Source organism: Lacerta agilis, chromosome 7 (assembly GCF_009819535.1).
Source record: "Lacerta agilis isolate rLacAgi1 chromosome 7, rLacAgi1.pri, whole genome shotgun sequence".
Lineage (NCBI taxonomy): Eukaryota > Metazoa > Chordata > Lepidosauria > Squamata > Lacertidae > Lacerta > Lacerta agilis.
This window is the reverse complement of record NC_046318.1, coordinates 7,302,604-7,316,703: the sequence shown is the minus strand read 5'-3', so window position 1 is coordinate 7,316,703 and position 14,100 is coordinate 7,302,604. Positions and strand designations below refer to the sequence as shown.

The 14,100-nt window shown below is 39.9% G+C and overlaps 1 protein-coding gene across 2 annotated transcripts in view; it reads right to left on the bottom strand.

Annotated features, from left to right (window-relative positions):
• Nucleotides 1–14,100, bottom strand: part of VWA8 (von Willebrand factor A domain containing 8) — a 93,997-nt gene that overhangs the window by 65,911 nt on the left and 13,986 nt on the right. For both annotated transcript variants that reach the window (XM_033154306.1, XM_033154305.1), the window contains exons 6-12: nt 13,879–14,043; nt 12,306–12,355; nt 8,661–8,769; nt 6,539–6,643; nt 3,207–3,338; nt 1,887–2,021; nt 1,605–1,682 (exon numbers count right to left, since the gene is read on the bottom strand). In XM_033154306.1, the coding sequence (XP_033010197.1) occupies nt 1,605–1,682; nt 1,887–2,021; nt 3,207–3,338; nt 6,539–6,643; nt 8,661–8,769; nt 12,306–12,355; nt 13,879–14,043 (774 nt within the window). The remainder of the gene's footprint in view (nt 1–1,604; nt 1,683–1,886; nt 2,022–3,206; nt 3,339–6,538; nt 6,644–8,660; nt 8,770–12,305; nt 12,356–13,878; nt 14,044–14,100) is intronic.

The following is a 14,100-nucleotide window of genomic DNA, read 5'->3' as shown; positions in this document are numbered from 1 at the left end:
TTTGCTGGCAGTGTAATATTTTGCTTTAATCGACGCATCAAAAAAGGAATCGTGATTGTTTTAGCCATGGATTTATGTACGTGAGTGCACACATGCAATGTGTGATACACATATAAGCATGCTACAGCTTTGTCTACATACTTAACAGGCAACAAGCATTGCCTCAAATGAAAGGATGTTGCCAATTAAGGTAAAATACTGTTTTAGTCCTGGTGCAGATTAAGGATTGACCTCTCTTCTCTGTAATCCCTAGTCCTTACTTAGTTGTCGCTGCTACTTCGGCATCAACCCATGTCTTCAATGGGCAATACCAAGAACAGAGCAGTAAAAAAGAAAAACTGGTTTCTAGTCAACTTCAATGTACAATATTGTTATTTTGTCATCTTATTTTCCCTTATGCAGGTCCAGGGCTCCCACAGCTTTTCCTGATTCAGATGCCAAACTCTTCATACAGATATTATATGGTTCTGGTGATAAAATGGTGCCGAGTCATTTAGGCTGCACCGGACCATCTAAACACAGAACCCAAATTTGTTTTAAAGTAAACATAAAAGCAACCTAAACTATTAACATGCAGAATTATTTTTTAAAATGAAATCAGCTGCAGTTGCAGAATCAATGGCCTACTTTTCTTTTCTTTTTTATTAAAAATTTATAGAGTTTTTACAATTTAAAGCACAAAACATTACATGGTTAAATTTTTTTCATACTCCCCCTTCTCCCACCAAGGGGAGCAAATAACCAAGCCCCCCTCTCACAGGAGCACTTACAAAATCTTTTCGAATTTAACCAATTAACTTGTATAAATCATTGCTTAAGCCTGGCCCTTTTCCTGGGCCAGAAATTCTTACTTTCCTTAATTTCATCATCAATTGACTTCCTCAGATCCGCCCCCCCTGTTGAATTCCAAATCAAACCTAATTCCCAGTTTTCCAATTCATTATCCATTCTACTTTACACACTATAACTTTCCTCCTTATCACTTTTAAACATATTTATTCATCCGACTTAACAATGGCCTACTTTTCACTGTGGTGCCTGGGCTATTACCACCTCAGGCTGCAGGTGGGATCTCACATTACTCTTCTATATAAAAATTAACATCCCTGCAACACAGGAACCATAGAGAATAGACTACAATTCTGCCCCCACCCCAGGCACCCATTTTCTCAGGGCAGGGACTTTTGAAGGGACTTCAACTGCATGGCACCTGGAATGGTATAGCCTGGTCCAACCCACTTAGTAAGGAATAGGGTAACACTGTAAGAGACGAGCAACAAGAAGAGTTTGGAGTTTGGATTTGATATCCCGCTTTATCACTACCCGCAGGAGTCTCAAAGCGGCTAACAATCTCCTTTCCCTTCCTCCCCCACAACAAACACTCTGTGAGGTGAGTGGGGCTGAGAGACTTCAGAGAAGTGTGACTAGCCCAAGGTCACCCAGCAGCTGCATATGGAGGAGTGGAGACACGAACCCGGTTCACCAGATAATGAGTCTACCGCTCTTAACCACTACACCACACTGGCTCTCGATTGAAAATGCAACCCTCTGGTCAGTGTGTGACAAGCCTAGGAGGCCAAGGGTTGGGGTATCAATAAACTTACCTGATATAGCATGATGGGTTCTATGTTATACCCTAATGTAGCTGCAAATTCCTTAGCAAGAACTGTTTTGCCACAACCCTGGAGGGAAAAAGGAGAACAAGCTGATTGACGCAGCCGTACTTTCAACCTGAGCAAGTAACAATTACTTGCAGGTGAGGCGCGCAATAGAAATCAGTCTGTGATACGGGAAGTTCCCCCACCCCCACCAACTGGTATCAGTTTGTGTCTATCAAAATACTGCATTAAACCTAGCGCTATGTGCAGTTACATTATGGCACTTACTTTTTCTCCAATCAAACAGATATCTTTAACCATGTGGGACAATATCATTTCTGCCAATTGCTGTTCGTGGCTGGGAGTCTTAATGAAATTGTCTGTCCCAGAATGCAGGTTTAGTGGCCTAGTCCCAGCAGGAACCTAAAAGGTAAGAGATAGTATAATTGGTTTATTTCACACAGAAATGGTGAATACCTGTGTATCAGTGAAAAGGTTTAACATGGGGGTTTTCCATGGAGCTGTATTAAAGCCAAGAAAAGGTCTCTGAGCTGTAGCTGAGAATTAACTGACTGTAGTTCTCTAGTAGCTAACATGTGAGTGAGTAACCTCAGATCAGGTACTGAGTTGAAAATTCGCCATCTGTGGAGGGTGGTGGCTGGAATCTTTTGTTCTTTCAGATTCTGTGGAGTAAAGATGTGTAAAAGACTCTCCTGAAGGGAGAGAAAACAGCTCCAGGGAAAATGGAGGGTGGAATGTAGGCAATGCCTCCCTCCCTCCCTCTCCCTCTCCCCCTCTCTCTCTGTGTGTGTGTGTGTGTGTGTGTGAGAGAGAGAGAGAGAGAGAGAGAGAGAGAGAGAGAGAGAGAGAGAGAGCTATGTTTGTCAGCTCTCATTATAAGCTTATTTGATTTCTAAGAAGATGCTGAGCCTGTGCTGGATATGCACAAGATATGGAATTGTTTTAATGTATCATGTACTGTGGGAGTTTTTTTTTGTTATGTTTTAAAGAACATTCTGCAAGTAAAATTTTGAATAATATTCATGCGTGTGGACCATGCTTCATTCCAAAAGGACTCTGTTTCCATGCATCCATTTGCTTCAAACTGTGCAATATTAATATCTGTCATATGCTAACAACACATAGCTCTCTTTGCTCAAGCATTCACTCCAGGAAACAGATTCTGACATTTGCCTGTCAAGTAATATGACTATAACTTGTTTCCTGAACAATGAGCAAACCATATGTAAGTCTACATCCATAGCTCAGCTTAAGTCTTTCTTACTGACTGCTGTATCATCGAACAATAAACTATGGTTTAGCACTACAAGGGCGCTCCACAACAAGCTTCCTGCTTGTGCACGCACACATAAGCACCTGGCACTGCCACAATTATGATTTTGGAAGTTTTCACTCCTGCTTTAGAATAACCATAGCTTGTCACGACACCCGAGCAAGTTTGTCAGCATCCCAGTTTACAGGAATGCAACATATTCTTAAGTTTTTATGTCAAATTCTGGGAAAGTCAGAAACAAAAGGAAGGGAGCAACTTAGCTCTACGGTGCAATAAAGTTTACCCTCCCACTTGTTAAACAATTAAATAGTTACCTGGAATGTCACAGCTTCCCCGGCTATCTGAATTGTCACGTCAGCCTGCAAAATCTTGCCATCCTCCTTCTTGTTCACATTTATAACTCTTGTAGGTACAACAGGTCTTTCTAAATCCTGGAGCTCAAATCGCTAAGAAAGAGGAAGGAATAGAAGATTATTCTATTTGTGAAAGTATTTTCAGCCCCAAACTCCTCCACCTTGTTTGGTTTGCACAGGGTGTCAATGCTGAACTTGCACCAGTGTTACAGGATGACAAAGAGCCATGGGCAATTATTATTATTATTATTATTATTATTATTATTATTATTATTATTATATTTTTATTAATTAAATTTGTTAGTCACTTTCTCTTGCCCAGGGCAACTCAGAGGGACTTACAGCCAAATAGAGAGACCCAGTGTCTAGAAGTTGCCCCTGACCAGTGGCAGTGTTCATGGGGGATAAAGAAGGAAGCTGAGAAACCTAGGGTGGCCTCATGGGACAGATCACAACATTGGCTGCAGTCACATACAGGTGAAACTCAAAAAAATTAGAATATCATGGGAAGGTTCATTTCTTTCAGTAATTCAACTTAAAAGGTGAAACTAATATATGAGACAGACTCATGACATGCAAAGTGAGATATGTCAAGCCTTTGTTTGTTATAATTGTGATGATTATGGCGTACGGCTGATGAGAACCCCAAATTAACAATTTCAACTTTGGGGTTTTCATCAGCTGTACGCCATAATCATGACAATTATAACAAACAAAGGCTTGACATATCTCGCTTTGCATGTCATGAGTCTATCTCATAAATTAAAGTTACAGTTGGGTAGGCATGTTGGTCTGCCATAGTCAAAACAAAATAAAATAAAAATTTCTTTCCAGTAGCACCTTAGAGACCAACTAAGTTTGTTCTTGGTATGAGCTTTCATGTGCATGCAGATACGGAAGTGTGCATGCACACGAAAGCTCATACCAAGAACAAACTTAGTTGGTCTCTAAGGTGCTACTGAAAAGAATTTTTTATCATAAATTAAACTCCAGTAGCTAATGAAAACAATTGTTTACATAAATGGACTTTTCCACTTTACAGTATTCTAATTTTTCGAGTTTCACCTGTAAAGGGTGAGGATTACATCGGACAGCTTCCATAATGGCCAGCTGTATGCAGTCTGCTCCTTTAACCAGACCTCCTGTAGACATGCCACACCCCCCCAAAAAAAGGAGACTCAGGTGCAGATAGTATTTGCTTTCTGTTAAAGAACATATCTAATAAAAAAATGAAGCCTCATAACTGGGAAAAGTAAAATGATCCCAAAATGTATGATTAATTTTTCAATATTTCAGATCTAGTTTAATTAATTAAATGGATATAAGAAGTTAAGATTTGGAATGTGATATTTTATTTGATAAGAACAGGTTGTATGATTTAAGATATGTTGGCTATAACTGTAAGATTAAGATTAGATGTAAGAAATAAGATTTTACAATGTTGCAAAGTTACTAAAGAAGATTAGAAATGAACGCATAAGAGAGGACGTGAGGAAGTCCTAGGCCTAGGATTTTAAAGAAGAGGATTGTTAAATAATTGTGTTTTTTGTTGGTGTGTTTTTGTGTAGTGTGTGTATTGTGTGGTTTTGTATTTTGTTTAATTTGATTTTGAAAAATCCAATAAAGTCTTATTTAAAAAATAAATAAATGTCATAATTAAATGTTAATTCAATTAATCAAATGTTGTCAGTTTGAAGGGAACGTAGCAAACATGGCAAGCTTCCTGAAAACTGGTCTGAAAAAAGTAAGGCTACAATCCTATGCAGGTTTGCTTGGGAGCAAGCCCTATTAAACACACTGGGAATTACTTTCAAGAAGTATGAACAGGTTTGGGTTGCATATGACCCCTTAAGCAAGAGCACTGTCAATGCAGATCTTCTGTGTTTCACTCAATTAACTTATATTTAACAAGCCTACAGGGCACCATGAACATGGAAGACTACGTCCCTCAAGACATCATTAGACTTCAAGATGCCAAAAAGAATCGCGAAACATACACAGCCCAACAAGACAACAAGAAGACAGCGTACGAATCAATCTGGCTAACCTGATCCGAAAACACATACACTCTCACCCCACTCACACACAAAAGCAAATCTCAGTACAGCCAACCAAAGACAACCAACCACACTCTAAGCCACCCCCAACCTCTCTCACCACCAAGGAAACACAACAAGCGAATAGTAAGAGAACCCACACAAGTGACACTGACACAAAACCCCCCACATACACGGTGTAGAAGAATAGAAGCATTGCCACCCCACCCCACCCCACTCACCATTCCCATCTCCCCCTTTCCCCCTTTTCTTCCTAACCTAACACTGTATGCAACGCTAATGTCTCACAACAAATGAATCTGATCTGTAGAAAACACAACTTGAAAAAAGAGACAATGCACGTATTTCTGTAAACTAAGAAATCTTTAATAAATATATATATATATATATTTTAAAAGGAACCACGAAAAGAAAACACAGCTCATGGAATGCCTTCACTTACAGTTCTCGTCAGTCTTCTCTGTCCCCACCCAAAATGACACAAAATAAATGCAGAAAGCCACAATAACTAGAAGACACTTTTGGAGAAACGTAAAACAGCAGTAGAAAAGAAAATTCTTGAGACCATAGGGCTTTCTCTAGCTTTGAAAGCAATAATTTAGCCATTGTTATTATTTTTATTCCAGAGAACTTGTAAAGTGTGGCTGCTACCTATGCCAGAATAATTTGTATGGGGGAAATTTGGAGACTACTTGAAAAAGCAATGCCCCACTGTGAAATGCTGGATCCATTTCTAAATATCCTGTATTGTGAATCAAAGTGAGGAAGTAAAGATAGAAGAAAATAAGATAGAAGGATTATAAGGAATACCATAGTAGTAAAAAAGAAGGAATAGATCGATATCCTGGTATGATGACAAGTGGAAGCCATGAGGGAGGGGGAGGTAACATATAGTAGAAATAGACAAGAATATACAGAAGAATGGAAGAAAGAAGTATTACTAAAGGTTAGTAGAAACTGATTTATGTGAATATTGAAATTGGACATTATTATGTTTGTTTTGTTTATTATTTATAATATAGAACCGAATTATTTGGAATATAGGAATGTATTATTTGAATGTATTTTGTGGTTTCTTTCTATGAAGAGCTCAATATGTAATTTTTTAAATCTTTTCTTTATTTATTGTTTTTTCATTGTTCTTTTTTTCCTTTTTGTACTTGATGTAATAAAGTTAATAAAAATTTTAAAAAGAAAAAAAATAGAATAATTTGTATGGAAACAGTGAATGGTTACCTTTAAGGCATCTTCTACGGCTGTCTTGCCTTCCCTCCCCAAAAGAACATTATATGGATAAAGCCACCTGATTATATGCTGGATTGACATCATAGGCAAGCAGTTCTGGGGGGTTGGGGAGAGAGAGAACAGAAAAAGTGAACATAGAATCACTACTGTGCTAAACCTGAAAGAAACATAGATGCCAACATTGTGTGGGAAACAGGCAGTCCTTCAAAAGTTAATTGGCAAGCTCTATTTTCTGAGGTTCCTAGGTTCTACTAGACTCAAAAAGATAGCTCTGAAATTAGAGAAACCCAAGCAAAAAAGCAGGATTTCCTCAAGGCCACAGGCAGGGCCATCTGAAGATGTTTGACTGTCTGAGGCAAAAGGACAAAGGTTGCCTCCGAATTATTACTCCTCTCTGCTTCCTGCTACTTAGCCAACTCCAGATCCACAGGAGGAACTCTCCTCTGGGTCCGTGCCTGGGAAGTGATCTCAGGAGTCTGCGGTGAAGTACCTTGTCGAAAGTTTTTTGCAAGCCCAAGTCCACTCTGTTAACCGGACCAGCTCTATCAATATTCTAGTTCAGCTTCTCAAAGAACTTTAAAATATTTGTGAGACAAGACAGCAAAGCCAAGCTGGCTCTGCTTCGGCAAGGCTTGACATTTGCAAGCCTTGCACAACCGAAGACCACAATCCTTCTGCCTTGGATTAGTAACTATGAATTTGATTAACCCAATACAATAGGATGCTTAAAGAGGTTGTATTTCCTATAAATTCCATAATCTCTCAAAGTGTCGTGCAGCTTTGTTCAATAATAACCCAAGTGATTCCTTTCAGTTACAGTCTTGAATCTGTGGCTTTGCTACCTGAGCTTTATTTTGCTCTGTAGGATTGCTGCTGTGCAAATCCGAGCCCTGAGTGGGGGATCCAAAAAGGATTACCGTATTTTTCGCTCCATAGGGCGCACTGGATCATAGGGCGCACCTCGTTTTTAGAGGAGGAAACAAGAAAAAAAATATTTTTCTGGTTTTCCTCCTCTAAAAGCCCTGTCTTTTTGAGGATCGGCTAAAAGTTTTGCAGCTTTTTTGCAAAGGGAAAAGCCCTGGTTTTTTGAGGATCAGCTAAAAGTTTTGCAGCTTTTTTGCAAAGGGAAAAGCCCTGGGTTTTTTGAGGATCAACTAAAAGTTTTGCAGCTTTTGTTGCAAAGGGAAAAGCCCCGTTTTTTTGAGGATCAGCTAAAAGTTTTGCAGCTTTTTTGCAAAGGGAAAAGCCCTGGTTTTTTTGAGGATCAACTAAAAGTTTTGCAGCTTTTGTTGCAAAGGGAAAAGCCCCGTATTTTTGAGGATCAGCTAAAAGTTTTGCAGCTTTTTTTGCAAAGGGGGAAAAGCAAAGAGGAAAAGCGTTTTTATGGGGTTCATCTCACATTTCTGCACCTTCTAAAGGAAAGGGAGCCTTTTCTACAGTTTCCAGACAGATAATCTAATCAGCCAGTCACATGTTGCTGGGGAAACAAACAACCTCCCTCTGCAGCACATTCAACAATGGAGGGCTGGGCTGAAAGGGAGCCGGGGACTCTTATCTCTCTCCCGATCTCTTGCTGATCAGCTGCTGAGCGGGGTCCTTTCAACACCCCCTTTTCTCTTTGTAAAATAAAAAGCATGATCCTCTTTTGGCCCCTGGGCAATTCAGCTCCAGGGACCACCATTTGCTCCATAAGATGCACAGATATTTCCCCTTACTTTTTAGGAGGAAAAAAGTGTGTCTCATGGAGCGAAAAATACGGTAGTTCATTAGCCAAGATTTGACATGGTGCACAATGGCCTCAATTGGATCTTCATGTTAACAGCTCTTGGCTGCCCACTGTGGAGCAGAGAAATGTTAGGCAACAAACTGTAGTTCACACATCCTTAGCAGCGTAACAAAGAAGTAGAAATACAAAACTGTTTTCAATTGCAGATGGCAACTATGTTAGAAAAGAAAATAAGCCTTCACTGCAACAATTTGCTATTTTCTCATTCCCAACCCCCCAGCTACATTGTAGAAGCAGTTTCTTTATCCTTAATACCTGAATGCTTCCCCTAAACTCCAGATAAGGAATCTCCATCTCAGTATCCATTATTTATTTGCAAGGACCTACCAGAATCTGCACAGCAGATGCTAACGTGTCCAGAGGAAAATCAGGAAGACCCAGGGCGGAGGATTCTTGGGTGCAAAAAGTAGTTGCAAATGACAAAAGTTTAGAAATTCTAGAAAGAAAACCCAAAGGCAAAAAATGTTAGACAAACAATATTTCTAAATAAAACACTTTTTAAAAGGAAAATTATTGGGGGGTTTTTGGTGAAAGATTCATATTTTTTACCGACTTCACCCCGTTGGTTCCTTCGCTAAATCTAATTGCAACAGCAAATGGTTCAATATCCAAAGCAAACAGCAGTGATGACAAAGAGTGTCTGTGCCTTGTGTCCCAGTTTAATAAGAATGGCACTGAAATAGCGCTATCATTCACTAGCTTGGTTATACGGGCACTATACTTAGCCTTAATTCACCTTAAAATTGATAATGGGGGTGGGGGGTGGGGTCAAGATCAGATTTTCAAATGGTGGCAATGGTCTCATTGCCCGAGATTTAACTGTTGGGCTTGAGCTAAAGTGTTTTACCTGAAAGATCAATAGCCAATTCACATTACACCCTTCCATTGTTTCCATGATTTGCCCTGCTGTGAGAGAAGTATCGCTTCCTTAAAAGTGAATCAATCTATAAAAGCCTCTTTCTTTCCAGTTGATATCCACCAGCTTCCTATCAGATGTGTGGAAGGAGGGCTGCGATGCGAAGGAGGTCAGCTATGATATAGGAGGTGCTCATTTTGATATCCAGGATCGCCAATCTTTAATTCTGCTTTTGCAAAACGGGTTTGTTATAATTTCTTGGACAGTTTATGATATGAATAAAAAAAATGGGTTACCTGGTATTCCGGGCTCAAATTTATCAAACTCTGATTGTATCCAAATAGTCCCTTTTCACATTGTTGATCATACTACAGGCAACTCCCAATTTATATGGGGGTTGAAACACCATTGAAAAAGCCTGCAAACACCCTGTTCCACCCCTTTTGGTGACATTTTTCTGATGCTTTCGGGTCACTTCTGGGTTCGGCACAAGGCACATGTGCACGGTTCACACATATCGGATGTGCCTATAGTGGCCGCTGTCTTTAATGGCATTTTGTATATGGACCACATCATGATATCTTTGCAGATGTGGTAAACGCATAGCCCCTCTCTGGGAATGTTAGGACAAAACAGTTAATCGTAGTCTAGGTCTCTTGCCCTGATGAGTAACGCTTACAATCATTTTTTGCCATTTCCTTAGGTACTTTGCTGAAATACTTATAGGCAGAGTTTGAAACAAAAAGAATTTTTTAAAAAAATCGTCATTTTAACTGATGCTACCCTGCCCATCCAAGAAGCTTTAATTCATCTTGAAGAAACATCCACATCCAAATGTTTGTAAAACCTGTGCGAGATAGGGTCATTCAAGCCTATCAAATGCCTTTTTGGGATCTAAAAACAAGCTGTCCAACAAGCTAGTCCCTTTGAGAATACAGTGGTACCTCGGGTTACAGACGCTTCAGGTTACAGATGCTTCAGGTTACAGACTCCGCTAACCCGGAAGAAGTACCTCGGGTTAAGAACTTTGCTTCAGGATGAGAACAGAAATCGCGCAGCCACGCGGCACCAGAGGCAGGCCCCATTAGTTAAAGTGGTACTTCAGGTTAAGAACAGTTTCAGGTTAAGAACGGACCTCCAGAACGAATTAAGTTCTTAACCTGAGGTACCACTGTATAGATAGTATTAATACTATTTATTAACCTTTTAATATACACTCATGTTGAAATTTATGATAAATCCAGTTTAATCTGCATCAAATTATTTAGCAATGAATTTGCTTAATCTAGCTGCCAATATGGATTACATCTTAAAATCATTGTTAAATACAGCAATCTTCTATATGCTATTGCAAGAGAGGCCACTTTCTTTGGTTCCGCTTTAGAGTACTAGCTTCTTTCACAGGGTTGCCATACGTCCTCTTTTTCCAGGACACGTCCTCTTTCTCATGGGTATGTAAAATGAGTGTCGTCATAGTGTTCCATTGTTAAAAGTAGAAGACGGCAAATGAATCCTCTTTTTTGCTCTTCAAAATATGGCAACCCTAAAGTTTTATAATATACTGATAGGTAAATTTTAATTTTAAATTCAAAATGCTAACTAAAGTTGTAGCTGACAGTTGCTACAACCATAATATCAGGAGCGCAAACAGGAAGGCACATATCCATCCTGTGTACATGCCATGTTCACACACAACATGGGATCCAGTGCAGAATGTTTTATCCTGCAAGCCACAGTTGTTGTTTTTAAGGCACGTTTCTAACAGAGCAAGAGATCATTGCTGAAATTTAAGATGCGTTGTTCTATTTCCCATCCCTGGCCCATTCAGCTCATTTATCCACAAATTCTAAAAAGGAAACAAGCAATCAAAACAAAAAAAGGTACGAGTGTCTTTAATCTCACAATGGCCCCATTCAGACTTCACAGGACCACTTACATGAACAAGCTGCAGGGCCCCATCTTGTGCATGCCCAGTGTCTCCTGTTTTGCACACTAAGGAAGAGATCAGAAGCCTCTGCTTCCAATTTTAAACTGAGTGCAATTCCCCATAATTGTGGGATGTAATTCACTGACAGCAGTCAAACACAACATTTCTTGTTTTCCTAGAGAAGACATGTGGGGGAATGTTTGGTCCAGCCAGTTGAAAACTTCCTGTTTCCTCCTGGCTGGAACATCCTTCCTTAGCATGTGTCTAGAGGTGGGTGTGACCTTACCTGTCCAGGTAACAAAAGGACAAAGCATGCTGCCACACTCTTTCTTTTTTGACTTCCTCCATCATTGGAGCAGCAGCTTTTAGCTAGAATTGCTCTGTTGGCTCACAGCCAACAGAGGACACTGGGACTATCTCCATATGGGATAGATCCACATGTATATACTTAGTAACTAAGTCTGCCTTCAGAGATGCAACTGTGAACTGATGATGGGAGTAAACTTCTTTTATACACTTTACACAAGATCATGGCGTGTTTATTCTTTTAAGAGGGATATAAGGGAACTTACCAGGAATCTAATATTGAGAGGCTTACACGAGCCTGCAACCAGCTATCTGCTGTGCGTTTAAAATGAAATGGGAATGTAAAACTCTGCTAAGTTATAGAACTTGCTTGCACAAGTTAGGAAGGATATTAGTAAACAATATATCCTCTCCTGCCTCCCTGAACATTCCCACAATAATTTCTGAACTTGGGGAATTGTGGTTTAAACTATAGTTTCAGGGAGATATGAAATCACAGTTGCTCAGTTGTTTCTGACTTTTTCCTCATTTACTATAGTATAAGTGAAGTGAAGTGAAGTGAAGTGAAGGTTCATCAAGGAGCTTATCTAGGTTTATTCACAGAGGATTCTTTCTCACCCCATCCTAAAGACGTGAGTTTGGTTGGAAGGCAGACGTACCCAAATTTTGCACCACCATTACCTAAAGTAGATTAGCCATGAAATCTGTTAGAAGGCCTAATAAAAATTTGAACCTTTGTATATCATGTCTAGATTATCTCACCCAATTCATCTGGTCATATCGCAACAACTCTACACAACTCTAATATTCTACGAGGGAAGTCAATAGGTAAGAAAATTAAATTCTAAGAACATTTATGCATAGCTGTAATGCATATATTTACCTCTCAGTTGAAACGTTAGGTCCAATACAATATAACTGTGAAAGATGGTCCTAAAACAGAAGACAGTATCACCTATCAGGCCATTTACTCAAGCAACAGCACTCTGTCCACCAGGGTGCAGGGTGACATCTTCATGAAGCTCTCCACCCAAGTTCTCTTTCCTGGTCCGTCAACGTCAGATGTTGTGTTACAATACACACCACTTTACACTTGCTTACGTTAAACGGAGTTTTCCATTTTAACGTCTATTCACTCGGTTTGGAGAGATCCTTTGGAGCTCCTCACAGTCCTTTTCGTTTTTATATTCTGAACAATTTTGTGTCATCAGGAAACGTGGCCTCTGTCCTGCTCACCACTAACGCCAGATCACTTGTGAAGAATATAAAAAGCACCAGTTCCAATACAGATCCTTTGGGGATCCTACATTTATTATGATATTTATCTATGCTCTGCGGTTTCAAAGTGTTGGTGCTGACCTTTAAAGCCCTAAACGGCCGCGGTCCTGTATACCTGAAGGAGCGTCTCCAACCCCATCATTCAGCCCGGACACTAAGATCCAGCACCGAGGGCCTTCTGGCGGTTCCCTCACTGCGAGAAGCAAAGCTACAGGGAACCAGACAGAGGGCCTTCTCAGTAGTGGCGCCCGCCCTGTGGAACGCCCTCCCATCAGGGGTCAGAGAGATAAACAACTACCTGTCATTTAGACAATACCTGAAGGCAGCCCTGTTTAGGGAAGTTTTTAATTTGTGACTTTGTATTGTATTTTGGTATTTGTTGGAGGCCGCCCAGAGTGGCTGGGGAGACCCGGCCAGATGGGCGGGGTATAAATAATAAATTATTATTATTATTATTATTATTATTATTATTATTATTATTATTCCTGTACTTTAAGCACTTTCCTATCTGTAAGATAACTTGTTCCATGACTGCTAAACTTGCTCAGAAGTCTTTGGTGGTGGGCTTTGCAACAGCTTTTGAAAAAGTCGAACATACATAGTTTACTGCTTCATTCCTCCCTACATGCTTATTGATGCACTCAAAGAATTCCAAAAGGTTAAGTAGACAGGACTTTCCTTTGCAGAAGCTATGCCAGCTCCTCTTCAGCAACACAACATCGGAATGCTTGGTAATTTTATCTTTAATCATGTTTCCCGCCAGTTTTCCTGGAATAGATGTTAAGCTAACTGTCCCTGTAATCTCCAGGATCCCTACTCCCCAACTGTGGGTTGTTGTTTTTTTTTGCTAAATGATTAGCAATTCTAATTTTGAGTTCTTAAATAGCTCCTGTGTAGATGCCATCTAGACCTGGTGAAGCCTTGATTTTTAATTTGTCAACATGGCCTAAAACATCAGCTCTTGTCACTATTATTTGCCTCAGTTCCTTCCTGATAAAGTTGGTAAAGACATAGGCATCTGCCCTTCCACAGTGGAAAAAAGCAAATAATTCATTCAGCTCCTCCATCATTTCATTTCCCTCCTTTAGAACACCTTTGACTCCTGTGTAAATGCACACATTAAAGCATCATTCAACTGTACTTTGGGTACAACCCCAGGCACCTGAAACATTACTTACCTTAAACGGTAGATAATAAACATCTCTTGCTTGAAATCTAGATCGCAGGGGTGGGTCTAATGGGTTACCCAAATATCGAGGGACGGGAAGGCCCAGGGCAATGACTCTGAAGTTTTCACTGACTCTAACAATCTTCCATGCATCCAGCTCTGATTTATTATGCTCCTGAATAAATTAAGTCTGTAATTAGAATTCTGCAACCACTTCAGAAAAAAAGACCCA